This window comes from Neofelis nebulosa, chromosome 11, assembly GCF_028018385.1.
Source record: "Neofelis nebulosa isolate mNeoNeb1 chromosome 11, mNeoNeb1.pri, whole genome shotgun sequence".
Classification (NCBI taxonomy): domain Eukaryota; kingdom Metazoa; phylum Chordata; class Mammalia; order Carnivora; family Felidae; genus Neofelis; species Neofelis nebulosa.
The window spans coordinates 73,161,189-73,182,304 of record NC_080792.1 but is presented as its reverse complement, the minus strand read 5'-3'; the positions used below and the strand labels follow the sequence as shown (position 1 = coordinate 73,182,304).

General features: G+C 44.3%; 2 protein-coding genes and 1 long non-coding RNA gene across 3 annotated transcripts; 1 reads left to right on the top strand and 2 right to left on the bottom strand.

Moving 5' to 3' along the window:
• Window positions 1–675: 675 nt before the first annotated feature.
• C11H5orf52 (chromosome 11 C5orf52 homolog) lies at window positions 676–6,943 on the bottom strand. The gene is made up of 3 exons (XM_058690841.1): window positions 6,559–6,943; window positions 4,313–4,421; window positions 676–995 (listed from the first exon to the last, which is right to left on the bottom strand). Exons 1-3 carry the CDS (start codon window positions 6,822–6,824, stop codon window positions 798–800), a joined length of 573 nt encoding a protein of 190 aa, XP_058546824.1. The 5' UTR covers window positions 6,825–6,943; the 3' UTR covers window positions 676–797.
• An 82-nt stretch (window positions 6,944–7,025) lies between these two features.
• Window positions 7,026–12,828, top strand: DUSP18 (dual specificity phosphatase 18). The gene is made up of 2 exons (XM_058690842.1): window positions 7,026–7,351; window positions 10,036–12,828. Exon 2 carries the CDS (start codon window positions 10,105–10,107, stop codon window positions 10,669–10,671), a length of 567 nt encoding a protein of 188 aa, XP_058546825.1. The 5' UTR covers window positions 7,026–7,351; window positions 10,036–10,104; the 3' UTR covers window positions 10,672–12,828.
• LOC131489085 (uncharacterized) lies at window positions 11,671–21,068 on the bottom strand. Its single transcript, XR_009250392.1, has 2 exons — window positions 20,530–21,068; window positions 11,671–11,747 (listed from the first exon to the last, which is right to left on the bottom strand). It is a non-coding gene; the product is annotated as an uncharacterized LOC131489085 (long non-coding RNA).
• Window positions 21,069–21,116: the final 48 nt, after the last annotated feature.

Below are 21,116 nucleotides of genomic sequence, written 5' to 3'. Positions count from 1 at the left end.
GGGTGGGAGAAGGGTCAGGCAGGAGGCAGAGGAGGTCAGAAACATTTTGTAGGAAATGGCATTGAGATAAACTTAGAAAGATGAAGAGTTTTCTGACAGCCCTGGGGGGCTGAAGGAGTGTTCTGGATAAGGGGCCTGTGCATGTAAAGGCACAATGTGAGGACTGTCAAGAGTGTAGTCGGAACAGCAGGCAGGCCAGGAAGTGAGAACTGGCAAGGCTGGAAGCCAACGGGACCCATCATGATAAGAGCCATCAGCAGGCCCCAGGCCAACCACACCACACACCACATCCTCACACCAGTTCTTGGAGGTTCTAGCCCACTCTTTCAGATAGGAAAACAGAGGCTCAGAGAGGTTACAAAGTCACACAGCTGAGGGATAGCAGATATAGCCCTTAACCTAGGTCTGTCCAATGCCCCACCTTGACCCCCTTACCACTAGGCAGCGACACTATTGAATCCTTCCCATCTAAGGTACTACTGTCCCAGGACACCTGGCCTAGCATTTCACTTCAGACACATGGGTACCAGAGGTCGATCTTTGCCTTAACCATGGAAACCAGCTTGATTCAGCCTCCTCCCAGTTAGGCAGCTACGGGACCTTCAGGATCACCTTTACCAGAACAGATGGGATGGGTAGGGGAAGGAATATTACAGTGGCTGAGGGTTTTGGTGCTCCACTGTCCGCTGATCTTAGTTTATTATGGTTCTGTGATGGTGTAGGCTGGCTAGTTTCTACGTCTCCTCCTCCTGTAGTCTAGTGTCATCATGGTTCAGGGGCAGATTATTCTGCCTTGACTAGGGTGGCTGGCTTTTCCTGTGAGGATGGAGGTTGAACTGGACCTTGCATACTTGGATGCTATCCAGGTACTGCTGGATGTTCATGGATTCCCGTCTCCAGCACCCCAGCTTTCTGAGCTGGTCGGTCATGAACTTTTTCTTCAGATGGTCATACGAGTGGCTCATCTTTCTCTTGGTCTTGTCTGAAGCTCTTATCTGACAAAAAACAGAGGCGACGTTAGGATGAAGAGGCTACTTCACAGAAAGAGAAATGCTCATGCTGCTGATATGGGGGTGGAAAAGGTGCCAGACGGACCCAAAATTCCATAAATATATTGACTCATAGGGAACCTCAGTTTCCCTATTTGTAAAATGTGGGCATTGAGCTAGATTACCCCTAAAGTACCTCCAACAGTCTGCAGCCCAGGGGCCTGATTTTGACCTCAACATCTCTATTTGAAAACTGGTCAGAAAGAGGTGCGGGTGGGGAGGGTGGAGGAAAAGACCATCTTGTTCCTCCTCCTCCTCAAATCCTATCACCCCGTCCCTATGATTCATTCAGTGCTTACCACATACTGTCTGCGACATCCTCTGTATCACACTGAACTCTACTTATTTCGTCTATCATATCATTTCTGTCCTGTCCCCAACAAGACTAGAAGCTCTGGGAAGGCACATTCTCTATCTTACTCACTCATGTACTTATTCCAATGAGCTAGCTGTGAAGAGGATACTAACAAAAATCAACCACAGGTCTTCATAACAACTACAACATAGTCAGGAAGGTGGGGCACATGCCCAAATATTTCTAAGTGAGGCACAGAGTGCCATATCCCTAAAAGTACAGAGTTCAAAGAAGGGAGATATCAAGAAAAGGCTCCTGTAAGAGTGACATATAAATTGGGGTTGGGTTTTGAATGATGGGGAAGTGTTGGGCGTGTGAAATAAGAATCAGGTGGGAGGTGATCTTGGGGTTGACATTTTCACAAACTCTCCCAGGGACTCTAAAAACGGATGCTGTCTCAAAACCCAGCACAATATAAGCAAAGGAAAACTCCATAAAGGCCAGTCAGTGTTGCCATGATTATGTGACAAAGGGAGTTAAAGAACCTAAGTGGATCTTGGGAACAAGGGATAAAGAGGGAGGGTGGGTGATTTCTCTTCGTGTGCTCAGATTATTCCCAAGACACAAGGCCTTTGCTTTCTTGTCAAGGTCCTGAGAAATCAGTGGCTAGTCAAAGCTGCCTCTTTTCCTAATGTGCCTCTTTTCCTTTCTGTGGGGAAGACTGCCATGCTGGGCCCTTAGCAAGTCACCAGGTCTACAAATAAGGAGAAGATAGTCTTTGTCCTTAAGGGAAGATGTCCCATACCGTGGTCAGTCAGACCCAGGTTTGCAATTCTACAATGATGCACTGTATGATCTTAATGAATTTACTCCATCTCTCTGAGCCTCAATTTCCTGAACTAGTAAGTAGGTTAATAATACATAATGGACACTGAGTATCTAAAATACATAAGGGCTTGATATAGCTTTAAAAGGAGAACTTCTGGATGGCTTGGAGGGTGTTTGGCACAGCCCTCTGGTACATATAAAGCACCTCAGGAGAGTCTCCAGTTACAGTATCTCAGGGATCCTCAACCCATTTGCCAGAGGTATAACATCCCCTCCCCCACTGGTTATAGGAATTGACCCCCAATCCATCCTGGGCCAATCAGAATAGCTCATACCCGCTGGCCACACTGACCGGGGCAACAATGGACCAGTGACACACCCTGGGCCAATAGGAGTCCTTCTCCAGGAATTGTCTAATGTGAGCAACAGTGGAAACGCTCCATTTCCTTTCTAGGCTACAGGCCAAGGTTTCCTGAGGCCATGCTCCCCAGGGATAGCCAGCCAACATGCAAAAAGACACAGGAAAGAGATGAAAAGGGAAAATGGAAGATACATCCAATGGTATTGGAGCTCCTGGCTCCTCTCATCCCAAACATTGGTGATCCTGCCCTACCTATCCTTGATTATGTAAACACATTGTTCTCCATTTACTTGTACTAGTTCAAGTTCAGTTTGAGTCACCTGCAACCAAAAGGATCCTAATAGATCCTAGTTTACAAATGAGAAAGAGTCCTACAGGAAATGTGATTCCCCAAGCTCACACAAAGCTGGCTTGCCCATTGCCAAGTCCACCCTCTTTCCACTAAACTGTGCCATTAAAGTTTAGCAGAAGGAGAAACACCCAGACCCCTGCTCTTCTTTTGGCCTCTAAGACCTTTAAGAGGATTTAGCATCATCTCCCGAGCCTCTTCTACTCTTTTTTTTTAAATTTTTTTTTTTCAACATTTTTTATTTATTTTTGGGACAGAGAGAGACAGAGCATGAACGGGGGAGGGGCAGAGAGAGAGGGAGACACAGAATCGGAAACAGGCTCCAGGCTCCGAGCCATCAGCCCAGAGCCTGACGCGGGGCTCGAACTCACGGACCGCGAGATCGTGACCTGGCTGAAGTCGGACGCTTAACCGACTGCGCCACCCAGGCGCCCCTCTTCTACTCTTTTTAATGTCAGAATCTCATAGGCCCATCCAGATTTGGGCCTGGAATGTTGGAGAGAAGTCAGTAGAGTCAAGAAGGGGGCAGCAACTCAACTCTGGGCTGCCTGCTCTGCTTGAAGAAATGAGTACATTCTCATAGTCCATTGTGTTCACCAGCCTCTTCCTAGTGCCCAACACAGTGCCTATCCCAAAAAGCCCCTAATGATATATTTAATGAATTAATTGAGCCTGTGTGGTGAAAACACTGTTTTCTCTCCCATTCTTCTGTGGGCTTTTGGGTAAGCAGGTCTAACCCTACTTAAAAGCAAAAAAAAAGGGGGTGAGCTTCAGTTCTCCTCCAGAAAACAGGGGGAATCTCTGAGGGAAAAAACAGACCTAATAGGGGCGCCTGGGTGGCGCAGTCGGTTAAGCGTCCGACTTCAGCCAGGTCACGATCTCGCGGTCCGTGAGTTCGAGCCCCGAGTCAGGCTCTGGGCTGATGGCTCGGAGCCTGGAGCCTGTTTCTGATTCTGTGTCTCCCTCTCTCTCTGCCCCTCCCCCGTTCATGCTCTGTCTCTCTCTGTCCCAAAAATAAATAAGAAACGTTGAAAAAAAAAAAAAAAAAAACAGACCTAATAGTGTTGATGCCACTTCAAACTCTAAGACCCAAAATTTCTTTCTACAGGATATAGTAGAATCCACTTATGGATTCCCTAAATAGAGAAATAACATGATTGGAGGGGGGGAAATGCCACAAGAGCCAAGAAACATAGAATCCTCTCCCTAGCTCCTGCAGCCCAAGAATAGCTAGGACATCTGGGGTAAATCAGTAACCCTGAATCTCAGTTGCCTCCTCTGTAAAATGGGACTAGCTTTAAAGCACCTTGATGGCCCCCTATCACCTCTGAGATCTGTAATCTGCACCCCCCAAGGCTACTGGGGAGAGTGAAGTGAACACGGGTCAAGTCACTAATACCCTCTAAGCCAAAAGCTTTTGATGACTTTACCTCCATCTCATAGACTCGTTGTGCACTGAGGTTGTCACGAATAATCACCCGGGGTAAGTTGCTCTTGGGTAAAAAATTTTTCACTGCTGCTTCACTGGAATTCATTAAGCTGGAAATGGAAGGGAAAAGTGGTGCAGGGTGAGATGGCTGGGGCCATATGGCAGGTCTAGGACAGGGACTGATTTGCTGGGGTCCTAGGGGAATGACTAAGGCTTCTCCAGGATATTCTTAGGAGAGACACAACTCTGTCATAATTGTCAGAGGAGCAAAGGAGTAGGCCTAGGCTACTCCTCTTGCAGAAAATGCACTAAAGGGTTATTTCCTGGATGTTGAAAGGAAAAGCCATCCTGAGAAGGATGTAGAAAGGCCCAGAGCAGTCCACAAGAAAAGTGTGAACAGGACTCAGAACTGTCCTCAGAAGCAGCCATCTTAAGGAGAAAATGTAGGATGAGATGGAAGGTGGGGGTCTTAGTGGAAAGGAGCAAAATTTGTATGATAAGGGTCAGAGGGAGGTGAGGAGGGGAGCATTTGCTCCAGAGCCTAGGTCTAAGAAAGACTGGAAGGGGGAGGGATCAGGGGAAGCAGGGAAAAAGAGAGGTTTGGAGGTTAGGCTGGTTAATAGGGAAATTCTAAGGGAAGAAGGTTTGGAAAAAGTCTAGAAAAGTGAGGGAAGTCTGTGGTGGAGAAAGGTTTGAGAAAACTCTCTGAGATGAGAAATAAAGATGGGATGGGAGGGAGGCGGGTGGGGTGGGGAGGGGAACAGAATGGAGCCAAGTGCTCCAGGTGAAACTAGAGATAAAAATTTGGCCAAAATGAAGAATTTTGGTCAAAAATGGATATGCCAAGTTTTCACTTTTTGATAATTTGGTTGCACCATGAAATGGTTTTGCAAATATGTACCTTTAAGTGTTTTTGCCTGTTTCAAAATAATTCTTCATATTTTGTTTCTAAATTTTCTTTCTAAAATTTGTAAATTTTACAAGTAAATGTACAATAGGGAAGCAATTGAATAAATCATAATTAGGTCATGCAATAAAATACTATGCAGCCATGAATAAAACAGACATCCATGGTGTATTAGAGGAGGGGGGAGAAGATAGGTAACACAAGAGTGAACTTTGTTGTGACAAAATTTTCCCCTAAAAGATGTATCACTATGTTGTGGTACATATATATGAATGGATCTGGAAAAATATACACGGTGGTTGTATGTGGCCATACATTTTGCTTGTTTGTCTGGTCTGGTTTTCCTGTAAGTGTATATTACTTTGATAGGACAAAAAGGGCAATTTTTAAAGGTTAAAACATTTTGAAGGATTAAAAAATGTTTTTCTAGTTTACTTTCAGCCAATTTCAAACTATCGTTTTATGAATGTTTTTACATTTTCAGACTAGTATAAACAAATGTCCCCAGTCCCGCATTTACATTTTTCTGACAGCAAAGGCATGAAATGAAAAAGGCTCACATACAAAAAGATGCTCACATACGAAAGTCTCCTAATTCCTATTTAAAAAAAAAAAAAAGACCAAAAATATTTAAAGATAATATAAAACACTCTTCACCCACTCAGTGGTGCACCAAATTTACCAATACTTCCTGGGAAAATTTAAAAAGGGGGGGCGGGGGCAGTGACTGTACATATCCCCTTTCAAGTAATAAGTGGTCATTTTGAACCAAATTGCTTTCCAACCCAAGGCCTTTGTGGGAGCCTAGAGGATGCTGCCAGGGTTGTGGAATGGACGGGAAGGAGGGGAAGTTGGAGTCTGTGGGGACTGGAGCTGAGCTGAGGGGCTTTGCCAGGACTACTGGGGAACAGAGAGGCTGAGGACAGGGATGTCAGAGGCCTGAGGGGGCCTGGGACTTGCTAGGCTCTAAGGAAATTCAAGGCTGGCCCAAAGGGCGCTGGGGACCCTAGCGCCACGTGATGTCAAGCTTGGGTGACTGAAGGGCCCGGGAGATTTGGAAGACATGTGGGTGGGAGATGGAGATTCCAACTTCTCCTGGGAGTCTGGGCTGAGGGCGTTTGGGCTCCCGGGGATGCGAGGAGCTGGACTGGGAAGGAGCTGGGGGGCTCGCACCTGCGAGAAATCCAGACTCTCTTGTAGTTTCACGAAGTGCCAGGCTCTGAGGGGCTCGGGGCGAGCCGGGGGGGGGGGGGGGGGGGGGGAGTCCCAAGGGCCGCTGTGGGAGCAGGGATCTGAGAGATTTCCAGGTCTGAGCAAAGCCCTGGGCACCTGGGCCGCACCTGAAGAGCACCGGCAGCTGCGCTGTCCGCGGCCGCAGGAAGCAGATCTGCGGGTGGGTCCCTACGTTGATTTCGGGGTGAGTGCCGAGCCTATCGCGCTGGAAGGTCCAGGCCGGGGTGGTGCCGGAACTGGTGGTGGCCTGAGCGGCGGTCGAATAACCCAAAGGCGAGCCCAGGTTCCATGTGACCGAGGGCCTGGGTTGCTGGGCAGCCGCGTCTACCACACTGGAGAACGACTCAGAAATGGTAACCAGATGATAAGCCATGCTCGGAGGGCGCGGGCGGACACAGAGTGAGTTCCAGGGCACACACGTTGCGCAAACCCATGAGCGTTGCCCGGGGGACTAGGTGGGACCTGGAGGCGGGACGTGTGCCGGGAGCCCCGGAGGCTGCGGACGCGGCAGGATTGTCCCTCGGCGGCCGCCGTGCTGCGCCGGGCGCGTTGCCGTGGAAACGAGCTGGGCGAGACTCAGCGGGCTGCGGAGAGTGTGGCAGATCCTACCTCTCCGCTAAAACTGATGTGGCCCGGGCGTGATCGAGGGGCGGGTAACCTGGCGAGGGCGGGCGGGACAGCTCCAGAGAGCGGAGAGGAGGCCGGGGTTTCTCCGAAGACCCGGCCCTGAGGATCCCTCACCTCGAGGAAGGACCATCGCTATGGAAACCAGAGCGTGGGGCGGCCCGGGATTGTGGCTCCCGGATGGTGGTGACCGGTCTTCTCTCTCCCCGAGACACTCGCCCACTTCGGGCGAGGTTGCTTCCTGAACGAACCTGCTCTCTCGCCCACGAGAGAAAGGTAAGATTATGGGGGGTCTTAACACCCAACAGGCGAAAGAGCCTATTCCAACATTAACTCCCCCAGGAAACCTATGTGACTCACTCCTGGAAGGGGCTATTTGCTATTGTCAACCCGTGGACCTCGTTCCATGCTTTTAACCCAGTATTAATGAACGCCCCGCGGTGTTTGCCGACTTTTCTCGCCCATAATGAGACCAGAAAGATCAGCTTTAGGACCTTGCTTCGTGACCCTAGATAGATCCTTTTCTCCTATCTCACTTTCCCCGTGTGTATAATGGAGATACTAACTCCAGACACCAGCCTGTTATGTTGGTTTGAAGACGGAACCAGATGAGGGAAGCCAAAGGCTTTGTAGGCTATAAAACGGTGAAATTAATCTCCACCACCCTCCCCTTCATGCTGAATATTTTTCAAATCTTTGTGTCATTTCTTGAGGCAATCATTGCGACTCCCTCACCCCCAGCCTGAAATAAATCCTTTTACTCTTCACTCCCATAATCCCCTGCATTTCAACGTCCTTAACAGCAGCTAGTTACCATAGCTTACTCTGTGCCAGGCCCTGTGTTAAACACTTTACCTAGGTTACCTCATTTCATCCTCAGAAGATCCTTGTAAGATAGGCACTATTTTCCCTGTTTTCCAGCTCTGTTGTGCTTATTATTGTCTATTTAATGTCTTCTGTCTCTCTTACTGGACTTTTTGCTCTGTGAGAGGAAGAGCCATGACTTTCTTTTACACTTGATTTCCCTGGCACCTAATACAGACCCTGATAAATATTTCTTGACTAGCATGAAAATGTCTCCTCCCATCACTACCCTCACCTTCAAGAGAAGTGTCTTCTCTGCAATCTTTTTGTCACTGTGATCAATAGCATCCTCTATACCTGTTGCCCACTGGGCACTAATTTTGGGGACCCTCAGTCCACTTTTCTCTGGATTTTCGGGCGATAAAGATCCTTCATTTTGGGTAATGGACATCCCATAGCATTTAGGCTTTCAACTGAGTTTTGAGGGGATTTTTCTCTGCCCCCACATGACCTTTACAACAAACACCCCATCTGCCATTCCTGAGGTGAGCCTCATGCTTTGGGGCATTGGCTGGTAGGATTTGCCTATGTAGCCTTTGGCCATCCTCTCCAGCAGCTTAGGAATCATTCTTACTTCTACTAAGCTCTTCGCCCAAATTCTAGAACAAAAAAAAGCCAGGGAACTCATCTTTTCCAGAAGATCTCTCAGAAGGCAGAGTTGTGGCTGTTAGAGTCATTCCTTCATTTAACAAATATTTATCAAGCACCTACTTTTAGGGACACAGAACTTAGCATTAGTGATATGGTAGAAGTAAAGATAGTTACAGTGAATCTCAATAGAACTCACAGACAAATCAAGGCAAAACCCCATCTTCAGGAAATGGTAGGAAGAACACCACTTAGGGCTTAGAAAGCCTGGAGCAGGGACTTGATCAAATGTGGGAGAGGGGTATGGTTCCAGGAGGTTTCCCTCAGGAAGTGACCCTTGACTAAGATCCCAAGTCCTCTGCTGAATGGAATAGATCAGGATCTGATAGGCTTGTAGGGAAAGAGGGTTCTGGGCTGAGAAAGCAGCAAAGGCCCTGGGCCAGAGAGAACCAGGTGTCCATAAGGCACTGCTAATGGCTCAGCCTAGCTAAGGCCCTTCAGGATGTAGGAAAAGCTAATAAGAGGCTAGAGATGGGCAGGAGCCAGACCACAAATGGCCTTGACAGCCAAGCCAAGGGGCTCTATCTCATCCTGACAGTGGGCATCCAGTGAAATATATTAAGCAGGGGAACAGAACTTCTGCTCCTCATTTGTCTATGCCTGATGAAGGCTGCTATTTGGCCTTGAGCAGTGTGCTTTAAATATGAATACTCCTATTTCAGTGGAACATGTGAAAATGTGCTATTTTTTTACAGCTATGTTCAAGACTAGGAGAGTGAAGGGCCAGGGATTTCTTAGGAGAAAGCAGGGTTATGCCCCTCCATGGGGTGCATGCCACAGCCCTGCTGCACGCAGCATCATGCTGGTGTAGCTTGTCTACCTGAGGCCCCTCTGCTTCTCTGCACTTGCTCCTGGGAGCTGCTATATAGTGTGCCTTATGCTGGCTTCCAGGAAGCTTTCAGCCACCCTCTTCCCCAGGCATTCCTTAGAGGCAAGGTGTAGGAACTTGGTTAGTGATGTAGTACTCTGTGATTTACATCACTTTTACAGGGGCACATCTGGTCTCTTCAAAGGGATAGTTCTTGAAGGGGGGAAGCTGAGACCCTACGTCCTCTTATACCACTAGTGACTCCCAGCACAGTAGGCTCTGGTACCATATCACTGGTTCAGAGTCTCATGATTTAAGCATAAAGTCAGAAGAGAAGGAAAGCTGTGTGAGTAGTTCCCACTTAGAGGGAGAAGAGGGCCGTGTGAACCTAGGTAGAGAGGCCAGGCCACATCTGATGGACACCAGTCAGCCTACCCAGCTAGAGACATGGAACCCTCAAGGGAGGCCTTGAGTTCCAGACTTGAAGATAAGTTCTCTGGCTAATTCTGCTGTGATGGCCAGAAGACCACCTTGGGGATTCTGCTGTAGATCCATCCATCCATTTCCCAGGAATCCCCTGCAGTTCGCTTTCTGGCCCAGCTGGGCTCCTGCTCTCTAAACACTCTCTCCCTCCTTGCAGTTTCCCATGGCACAGCCTAGCAGAAAGATGCAGCCTTTGTGCCTCACTGGCCGCTGACCCACTGGCCTGATGACAGCACCCCCGTGTACCTTTCCGGTTCAGTTCCGGCAGCCATCAGTCAGCGGCCTCTCACAGATCACCAGCAGCCTATACATCAGCAATGGGGTGGCTGCCAACAACAAGCTCATGCTCTCCAGCAACCGGATCACCACGGTCATCAATGTCTCGGTAGAAGTGGTAAACACTTTATACGAGGACATCCAGTATGTACAGGTGCCGGTGGCTGACACACCCATCTCACGTCTCTGTGACTTCTTTGACCCCATTGCTGACCACATCCACAGTGTGGAGATGAAGCAGGGCCGCACACTGCTGCACTGTGCTGCTGGCGTGAGCCGCTCAGCTGCCCTCTGCCTTGCATACCTCATGAAGTACCATGCCATGTCCCTGCTGGACGCCCACACGTGGACCAAGTCATGCCGGCCCATCATCCGGCCCAACAATGGCTTTTGGGAGCAGCTCATCCACTATGAGTTCCAGCTCTTTGGCAAGAACTCCGTGCACATGGTCAGCTCCCCTATGGGAGTAATCCCTGACATCTACGAGAAGGAGGTCCATTTGATGATTCCACTGTGAGCCATCTCACCAGCCTCTGTGCCCAGGTCAAAGGTGCAGATCTGCTGTTGACCGAGATCTGAACTTAAACGTTCTACTGTTGTTACAGAAAAAACAGATGATGCCTTTTATAAGGATCAGAAAAAAAAGGAAAGGTGCTGTAGTTTTTAACTTTATTATCCATATCTTCAAAGATTAAATTCACTAACTGTACGATGGTGCAGGTAAGTTTCCTACCCTGTGAGTGACAGGTCATGGCTGCTGGCCAGATGGGAGAGAGAGGCAAGCGCCCAGGTCAAATGGACCAGTGCCTAAAGCATATGGCAAGCTTGGAAGCCTGCTGCCCTCCCGCAGACCGACCAACCCACAAAGGAGTCAGCCACCATTCCACTTCACTCTTTCAAACCCAAAGCCAGAGCCTTAAGCATCATGGCGCCTCCTGTGCCACTCACAGTCAGTGCCAAACTACTAGATAAGTGGCCTTCAGGTGGTGCTCTGGGAGCCCTGGGGACCCAGGCCAAGCCTGCTTCTACCTTCAGCCACAGGGACCCAACTCTGGTTTTCTGGATTGGATTTACACATGACATAGTTTTCAAAGAAAGCATTCCATTGTATAAAACTAAAAAAAAAAATTTTTTTTAGGGCTATTGTAGGTGGCAAGGTCTCAAAGTACCCATGGCAGTCCCCTGCCGGCCTTTGATGGTGGCATTAGTTTCCTTCTTAGAGGCACACGTGGAGAGCAGGCCTGACATCAGGCTTCAGGGGTTCCTCTCACAGGTCTTGATTTGGAAGGCCAGAGCTGCCGACTGGAACCTAGCCTTATCACCTCCTCCCTATATGATTTGGGACCTCTTGGAGCCTCAGCTTTCTCATCTGTCCAAGCAATTACAGCCCTTTTCTCCCAGCGTTGTCATGAAGATTCAGCAATTCCTTAACTTGGTGCCTGACACATGGTCAGGGCTTATGGTAGCAACTCTAGGCATGAATGATGCTTTGGCCCTGCTGGTCCTGGTTATCGCAGTCATCCTCACAATGGCATTTCCCCTATCTTTGCACAACCCTTTACTGTTTACAAAATGTTCTTCCAAAAAGTCCTCCTGTGTGGAAAAAAAAAAAATGGTTTAAGTCCCTTCACACCCTACTTTAGAAGAGGCCTAGCTTCTTAGCCTTTTCAGAGTTCCCATTGCATTTAATCCATGCATGCCCTGGGGGTCCTAAAGCAAGGGGCACTCTTCCAGATTCCCCAGAAAGGCCTTGTTTAGATTGCTGACCACTAAAGCCAGTGCCCTGGTCTGGCTAACCACCTGGGTCTATGAGGGCACATGACAAAGGGACAAATGAGTGCGCCTAACCTATAGACCCTGAAATCCAAGATGGTTCAAACCTCCCAAGGACCTGAGGATCTGACTCAAGACCAGCAATTCTAATCCAGAGGTTTTCAAATCAACAATATAGGAGACAAAAGCACAACTTCTCTGTGGGTCGAGTCCAGTGGAAGCCAAATGCCTTCTACCCCACCCCCACTTCCATGACAGGCATGCCCAAGGGTACAATTTTAGAGTGTGGGGGAGAAGGAAAATCACTGCTGTAGACTGACTTCTCATTTTATAGGCGAATAAACAGACCCCCAAACACCAGGGCTGGTGTGGCAGAGCCCCCACAAAGCAGACTTTCTGGAAGAAACCCAAGTGGAAAATTTCTTCTATAGCCTTCTTAAAAAGAAATTGATTGGGACATGTTTTATCTTCATTTTTAAAAAAACTTTGAATTAATATACCATAAAATTAACTTTTTTGTATGTACAGTTCTGTTTTAACACATTTGTGTAACTACCTCTGCAGTTAGAACACAGCAGTTCCATCACCCAAAAAATTATCTGATGCCACCTCTTTGTTGTCAAACCTTTGCTCCACTCAAGCCTCTGGCACACACCAATCTGTTCTCCATTCCTGAAGATTTGCCTTTTCTAGAATGTCACATCCATAGCATCATAGAGGATGTAATCTCTGGAGACTGGCTTCTTTAGTATGTCTTTGAGATTCATTCAGGTTGTTTTTTATAGCTAAGTAGTGTTCCAATGTGCAGATGTACCACAGTTTGTTTTTTAACGTTCACCCATTGAAGGATATTTGGGTTGTTTCCAGTTTGGGGTGATTTTGAATAAAACTGCTACAAACATTTGTGTATAGGTTTTTATGTCAACATAAGTTTTCATTTATCTAGGGTATATGCCAAGAGTGGGATTGATCAGTTATATGTTAAAGGTTATATTTAACTTCATAAAATAACTACCAGACTTCCAGAGTCTGCAGACTTCCAGAGTGGCTGCATACCGTTTTGTGTTCCACTATGAGAGATCCACTTCCTCACTAGGATTTGGTATTGCCAATACTTTTTATTTTAGCCATTCTGATAGATGTGTGGTATTAGCTCAATTTGCATATTCCTAATGGTTCATGATGGTGAGCATCTTTTTGTGTACTTAATTGCCTTCCACCTGCCTTCTTTGGTGAAATGTCTATTCAGCTCTTTTGCCCATTTTAAAATTGGACTGTTTTCTCACTCCTAAGGGTTGGGAATTCTTTATATATTCTGGATACAAGTCATTTGTCAGATATAGATTTGTAAATATTTTTCCCAGTCTGACTTGTCTTTGCATCTCTCTTAGAAATGTCTTTTGCAGAACAAAAGTCTTTCATTTTGATGAAGGGCTACTTGCCAATTTTTCCTTTTATAGATTGTTGTTTTGGTGTCATGTCTAAGAGTTCTTTGCCTAGCCCCAGAGCACAAAGCTTTTCTCCAATATTAAAGATTGGGGGGTTAAATTTTTCACTTATTTTTATTATCCTTTGGTATAAGGTGTGAGGTTTAGTTTGAGGTTCATATTTTTTTTTCATATAGATGTCTAATGGTTTCAACTACATTTGTTGAAGACTGTCTTTATTGGTTGCATTTGCTCCTTTGTTTAGGTCTATTTTGGATTCTTTATTCTGTGTAATATATGTATCTTTCTCTTCACCTGTACCATAACTGTCTTGATTACTGTGGCTTTATAGTAAGTTTTAAAGTCTGATAGTATGAGTCCTCCAATTTTTCTTCTTTAAAAAAAATTGTTTGGGTTATTTTGGTTTCTTTGCCTTTCATATGAATTTTAGAACCAACTTGTCTGTATCAACAACAACAAAAATAAACTACTGGGATTTCAATTGAAAATGTGTTAAATCTATTGGCCAATTTGGGGGAGAATTGCCATCTTTACTCTGTTGAATCTTCTGATCCATGAATATAGTATATCTTTCCATTTAGTTAGTCTTTGATGTCTTCCATCAGTGTTTCGTGGTTTTTCAGCATACAAATCTTATAGATTTTACTGTATTTATACCTAAGTATTTCACAGAGAGAGGGAATTGTAAAAAAAAAAAAAAATTTTTTTAATGTTGGTTTCCAATTGTTCATTGTTGGTACCATATAGAAATACAATTGATTTCTGTGTGTTGACCTTGTATCCTATGACTTTTCTTTTTTTTTTTTTTTTTTTTTTTTCAACGTTTTTTATTTATTTTTGGGACAGAGAGAGACATAGCATGAACGGGGGAGGGGCAGAGAGAGAGGGAGACACAGAATCGGAAACAGGCTCCAGGCTCCGAGCCATCAGCCCAGAGCCCGACGCGGGGCTCGAACTCACGGACCGCGAGATCGTGACCTGGCTGAAGTCGGATGCTTAACCGACTGCGCCACCCAGGCGCCCCTATCCTATGACTTTTCTAAGAACATTTTTGTAGATTCCTTGGCAATCTGCATGTAGACAATCATGTAATATTCAAACAGAAATAGTTTTATTTCTTCCTTTCCAATCTGAATGTCTTTATTACTACACTGGCTACAACTTCCAGTATGATGATGAATATGGGATGAAAATAGACATTCTTGCTTTGTTCCTGATCTTAGAAAATGTTCAATCTTTTACCACTAATTATGATGTTAACTATAGGTTTTTGTAGTTAAGGAAACCCTTTATTAAGGTCAGGAAGTTAGGGATGAGTAGGAAAGTATTTTCTCTTCTATTTACTGAAAGAGATGTATGAATTGGTGTTATTTCTTTAAATGTTTGATAGAATTCACCAGGGAAACTGTCTGGACCTAGAGATGTCTTTTTCAGAAGTATTTAACAATGAATTCAATTCTTTTAATAGTTAGAAGGTTGTTCAAGTTATCTCATCTTGGGTGAGTTTTGGTAGTTTGAGTTTGGTGAGTTTTGAATTTTGAGGAATAGCTCCATTTCATTGAAATTGTCAAATCTATGGATGTAGACTTATGTGTGGTATTCCTTATTAGCTTTATTATCTGCAGGGTCCACAGAGATATCACCTTTTCATTCTTTGTGCTGATAATTTGTCTTCTCTCTTTATTTCTTTATTAGTCTGGCTACAGGTTTATCAACTTTCAGAGTCTTTTTAAAGAACCACCTACCAGGGCACCTGGGTGGCTTAGCCGGTTAAGCATCCGGCTTCAGCTCAGGTCATGATCTCGAAATCTGTGAGTTCGAACCTGTGTTGGGCTCTGTGCTGACAGCTTAGAGTCTGGAGCCTGCTTTGGATTCTGTGTCTCCCTTTCTCTCTCTCCCCCTTCTTCACTCGTTCTCTTTCTCTCTCTCTCTCTGTCTCAAAAGTAAATAAACATTAAAAGAAATAAAGAACTACCTATCTTGTTTTTTATTTTCTCTATTGTTCTTCCCTTTTCTACTTCTTTTTTTTTATTTTTTATTTACATTTACTTATTTATTTTTGAGAGACAGAGAGAGACAGAGCACAAGCGAGGGATGGGCAGAGAGAGAAGGAGACACAGAATCTGAAGCAGGCGCCAGGCTCCGAGCTGTCAGCACAGAGCCGGACGTGGGGCTTGAACTCACAAACCATGAGATCATGACCTGAGCTGAAGTCAGATGCTCAACCAACTGAGTCACCCAGGTGCCCCAATCCCCTTTTCTATTTCTTGATTTCTGTTCTTTATTATTTCTACAATTCTGCTTGTGTCAAATTTATTTTGTTCTTTTTTCTAATTTCATAAAGTAGAAACTTAGATTATTGATTTCAGGCCTGCATCCCATAAATTTTAATATGCTGCATTTTCATTTTGTTCATTTCAGAATATTTTCTAATTTCTCTTGAAATGTCCTCCTTTACCCATGTATTATTTAGAAGTGTATAGTTTTAATTTGTAAGTATTTGAAAATTTTACAACCATCTCTCTGTTATTGGTTTCTATTTAATTCCATCATGATGAAACATCATAAGAGGACATCATAAGTCGTATGCTTTCATTTCTTTTAAATTTGTCGGGGTTCCTGCGTGGCTCAGTGGGTTAAGTGTCCAACTTCGGCTCAGTTCATGATCTCTCAGTCTGTGAGTTCAAGCCCCACATTGGGCTCTGTGCTGACAGCTCAGAGCCTGGAGCCTGTTTCCGATTCTGTCTCCCTCTTGCTCTCTGCCCCTCCCCCGCTCATGCTCTGTCTCTCTTGCTTTCAAAACTAAATTTTAAAAAAACATAAACTTTTTTTTAATTTGTCAATGTTTACTTTATCATGTAAGATGTGGTCTATCATGGTGAATGCTTTATGTGCACTTGAGGAAAAAAGAAGGTTATTTTCAATAGAGTGGTCAATAAATGTAAATTTATTGATTGAAATTTATTGATTGATGGTGATGGTGGTGTCAGTTCTTTTACACTCATCCTGATTTTGTTTACTTATTCTACTAATTACCGAGAAAAGAGTGTTGAGATATTTATCTGAAGTTGTATATTTGTCTACACCTCCTTTCAATTCTATTAATTTTTGTTTCATGTATTTTGAAGCTTTGTTGTTAGGTACATACATATTTAGGATTGTTATGTCTTCATGGTGAATTGACCCTTTTTCAATATGCAATGTCTCTTTATCCTTCTTAATTTTTTGAAGTCTACTTTGTCTGATATTAATATAGCCACTCCAGCTTTGTTTTGAGTAGTATTTGCATACTTTTACATCCTTTTACTTTGAACCTACTATATCATTATATTGAAAATGGGTTTTTTTGAGACACAATATGGTTGCGTTTTGTTTTTACACATCCAATAGGTCTTTAAATTGGTGTGTTTAGACCAAAATTATCAATATTTGGATTTAGGTCTACCATTTTGTTTTCCATTCGCCCTCTTTTCTATTTGTTTCCCTTTTCCTGCTCTCTTTTGGATTATTGAATACTTTTAAAGTATTCCATTTTAATTTTATATAGTTTTCTTAGAGGTTACACTAGAGAATATACATACTTGACTTTTCAGAATCTATTTAGAATTAATATCTTAATCACTTCCATTTGATGTTCAGTGGATAATGTATTAGTTTTCTCTTGCTGCTGGAACAAATTGCCACAAACTCAGTGGCTTAAAACAATACCTATCAATATTTCACAATTTCTGTAGGTCAGAAGTCACGTTGGGCTTGACTGAATCCTTTGCGTAGGGTCTCACAAGGCCAAAATCAAGATATTTCATAAGGCTGAAATTACATGCATTTTGTTGTTGTTGTTTTGTTTTGTCTTGTTTTTACTGGAGGCACTGAGGAAGGATTCTGCTTCCAAGTTTATTGAAGTTGTTGACTGAATTCAGTTTCTTGTAGTTGTAGCACAAAAGACCCATTTCCTTACTAACTGTCAGGTGGGGGCTGGTCTTTTCTCCTGGAAGCTGCCCACATTCCTTCAAAGGCTTTCCAGCAGGTTGAGTCCCTCTCACACTTTGAATACTGTGACTTTTCCCTCTGTTGCATCACTCTAAATCTGGCCAGAGAAAATTCTCTGCTTTTAAGGATTCATGTGATTAGATTAGGCCTGCCCAACATTCCAGATAATATTCATATTATTTTTAATGTTTTCATTTATTTTTTATTTTTGAGAGAGAGAGAGAGTATGAGTGAAGGAGAGGGGGCAGAGAGAGAGGGAGACACAGAATCCAAAGCAAGCTCCAGGCTCTAAGCTGTAAGCACAGAGCCCAACACAGGGCTTGAATTTGTGAACCTCTGGATTATGACCTGAGCCGAACTCAGAAGCTTAACCGACTGGGCCAGCCAGGCACCCCAGGTAATCCTCATTTTAAAGTCCATAAGCTCAATTAGATCTAAATGTTCCTTTTGGCATATAAAGTAACATTCACTGTTTCCAGAAAACTGGGCAGGACATCTTTGAGAGGGGTGGGCATTTCACCCACCACGGTTAATTTCTATTGATCTATCTTCAAGTTTACAGACTTTCCTCTATCATCTCCATTCTGCTACTAAGGCCATCCAGTATATTTTCTAATTTTGATGAATATAATTTCTTAGTTTAAAACTTTCTATTTAGTTTTTTTCTATAGCTTCTATTTTTCTGCTAAGTTTTTTCATTTCTAAAGTCTTTTTCCAATAATTCCGTCCAGGTCATCTCAGTGTTCAGACTTTCTTCGTTCTTTCTACATAGAGTAATTTTGGATTGTATCCTGAACGTTTTGAATACTATGTTATGAGGCTGTAGGTCTTAGTTAAATCCTATGGAAAATGGTGAGCTTTTGTTTTAAGAGGCAGTTGCCCCATTGAGGTTCAGTTCTGATCTGCCTCCTATGGACTGTTAAAAACAACACTACAAACACAAAGCACAAAATGGAGTCATTTATGCTGAGCCCCATGTCACCAAACTGAGACTTTATTTAATTACAGTTTTGGCTCTACCAGAAATGGAATATTAAACCAGTCAATCAGAAGTTGCCTGATCAGTACTAGTTAGGTAATCTGCCTGATAAATCCCTGCCATCCCCTAAAGAAAAATTACCTTGCAATAACCCACCCACTGTTTTGCCTAAAATAACTTTCTTGTACCTGCTCCTTTCTGTTTAAAAATGTCTTTCATTTTGTACAATTCCTTGGAGTTCCTTTCTTTCTGCTAGATTGGATGCTGCCAGATTCATGAATTGTTGAATAAAGCCAGTAAGATCTTTAAAATCTACTCATTTGAAGTTTGTGTTTTAAAAGAGCCATTGTTCCAACGTCATTTCAATTTTCAAAACTTTTGCAATGTAGTTTAGATCTGTCCTAAGTTTGTGCCACTCAGGGGCCAGTCTGAAATCTGGGTAGTCTACCTAGTTTAGTTCTGGAAGTCATTGGAATACTGTTTAGAGTCAGATCCATGCATGGAGCCTACCAGTTCATATGGAACTTTATGGGATCTATTTCTCAAGCTCTCTCTTCTCCACGATCTCTGCCACACTTATGAGTTTTCAAGACCACCCATTCCCTGTTCCTCCAGCTAGAAATCAGGGCCTTTTGGTCTGTCTGCTCTGCAACATACATTCTGTGACTGGGTCTGCTCTGGGGCCAAGCAACAGGATGAAGAGATAAAAGGTAATGAGAATTCCTCCCCCTGCCCCTCCCTTCCTCCCTCCATACACACTTTTCTTATGGCGACAGTTCTTTTGGTCAGAGAGCAGGATTCCCCTCAGAGTTTGGTGTGCTTTCCCAGCTGCCACTGCCACTGCTGCTGCCCTGAGTTCTAACTTAAGTATGAGGCTTGCCTGGGGATAGGGCAAAAGAAGAGAAAAGTCGGGGTGGGGGGGGAGGATTTCCCTTACTTTGTCCTAAAGGGGCCCTCCTTTCTACTCCTCAGACCAGGAGGATGGCTTCTCTTGGACTGTTTTCTTCCACATCCAGTGCACAGGTCCAGGAGTCATGCTGCCTCTGAGACCAGGCCAGGAGGTACAGGAACAAAAAACAAAACAGGAAGCTCACCGCCAGATTGTTAATACTCAAGATCTGATTCCCTTTCCCAAACCACCTGCTACACTTTCATTTTCAGAGTCCTCAGAGAGCTGCTCCATTCTGTCCAGTGTTTTTAGTTGCATTTGGGGGAAGGACAGATGATGCTTACTCTATCTTACTCAGAACTGGAACCCTAAGAAATTTATTTTTAAAAATATGTGCCCATTTGCAGAAAAAGGAAAACAAATATAGTCCACCTACAATACTATCTTCAGGCAATAACGAAGTCAGCATTTTAGTGTACTGGTATATTTCCTTCTATGCATTTTTTTTGTAGTTGGAGAAATATAATTTTGGATCTTCCTTTTGAAAATAATCTTTTTAATTTTCAGAATTGGTTGTGGTAGGACCAGGATTTCACATCCTAAGTGGAGGAGGTTGAGATCAAGGGCTCTTGGGAGGGTTCAAGTCCTTTTCCCAAAAAGTTCGCTTCATTCCTTCAGACTCAGGAGAGTAGCCCTTTACTCAAACAACATAGGAAAAGTAGGTCATGTTGGAGCTTTGACATAGTCCTGTAATAGGAGAAAATGAAGTGATCCTCACAGCCCAACATCCTGGCCTGGAGCAGGGATTCCAGGTCTCTGTGAGATTTTATGAACCTTTAACTTTCCCACTTTATTTTTTTTTTAAGCTTATTTATTTATTTTGAGAGAGACAGGGACTGTGAGAGTGGGGGAGGGGCAGAGAGAGAGGGAGAGAGAGAGAATCCCAAGCAGGCTCTACACTGCCAGCACAGAGTCTGATTCAGGGCTCAAACTCATGAACCTGTAAAATCATGACCTGAGCCAAAACCAAGAGTTAGACACTTAGCAAACTGAGCCACCCAGGTGCCCCTAACTTTCCCACCTTAAAAGTCCAGAATTACTTTCTTTCTTTATGATGAATTAAAGAATTAATGTGGTTTAAGAAGTTTCTGTGAAATTCATAATACCCTGTCAGATAAATAGTGACATGATAGTGGCCCTGGTGATTTCCCTGAACAACATGTGTTAAGATGGTGATCCTATTACAAACCCCAAGGACAGTTAGCTCTCGACCCTGAAGCACACAACCCTGCTTACCTATCTCTGGGATGTTACATCCAAATGCCCTAAGAATCCTTCAAACTCCACCTCTGGATTTAGGATCTATATCACGTAACAAGCTTGAAAGAGAATCAAAAGATGGATTTTCATCCTGCTTTGTGAGTTCAGGCAGACCCTGGAATTTTTCTGGAATTCTGCCCGCTCTGTAAAATGTGAGTGACAATGGCATCTATGGTGATTCTAAGAATGTGTCCCACAGACCTCCAATAACAGAAAGAAAAACTGACCAAGGGCAGGCTGAAATCCATCACCATGTTTATGCTGAGGCTTGATTTCCCTAAAACTCCTTCTAGTCAGTTCCTGAGTACAGCAGAGATGTACTCGGTAAGGCAGACCCGGTCCTAGGACACGTGGGACTCTCCTGGTTGGCTTCTTTGGCTCAAGGACTCTGATGGCCCTGCCGAACCTTCCTTAGACTGCAGCATGGTCAGGAACGTTTCTCCCCAACCATGCTCCCCTCTCTCCTCCACTCAGAGTCTGATTTAAATCATGATCTGACAACTCTCCCAGCCTCCCCAGCTTCCTTCCCATTTTCTCTCACAAACATTTGCCCTCATAAAACC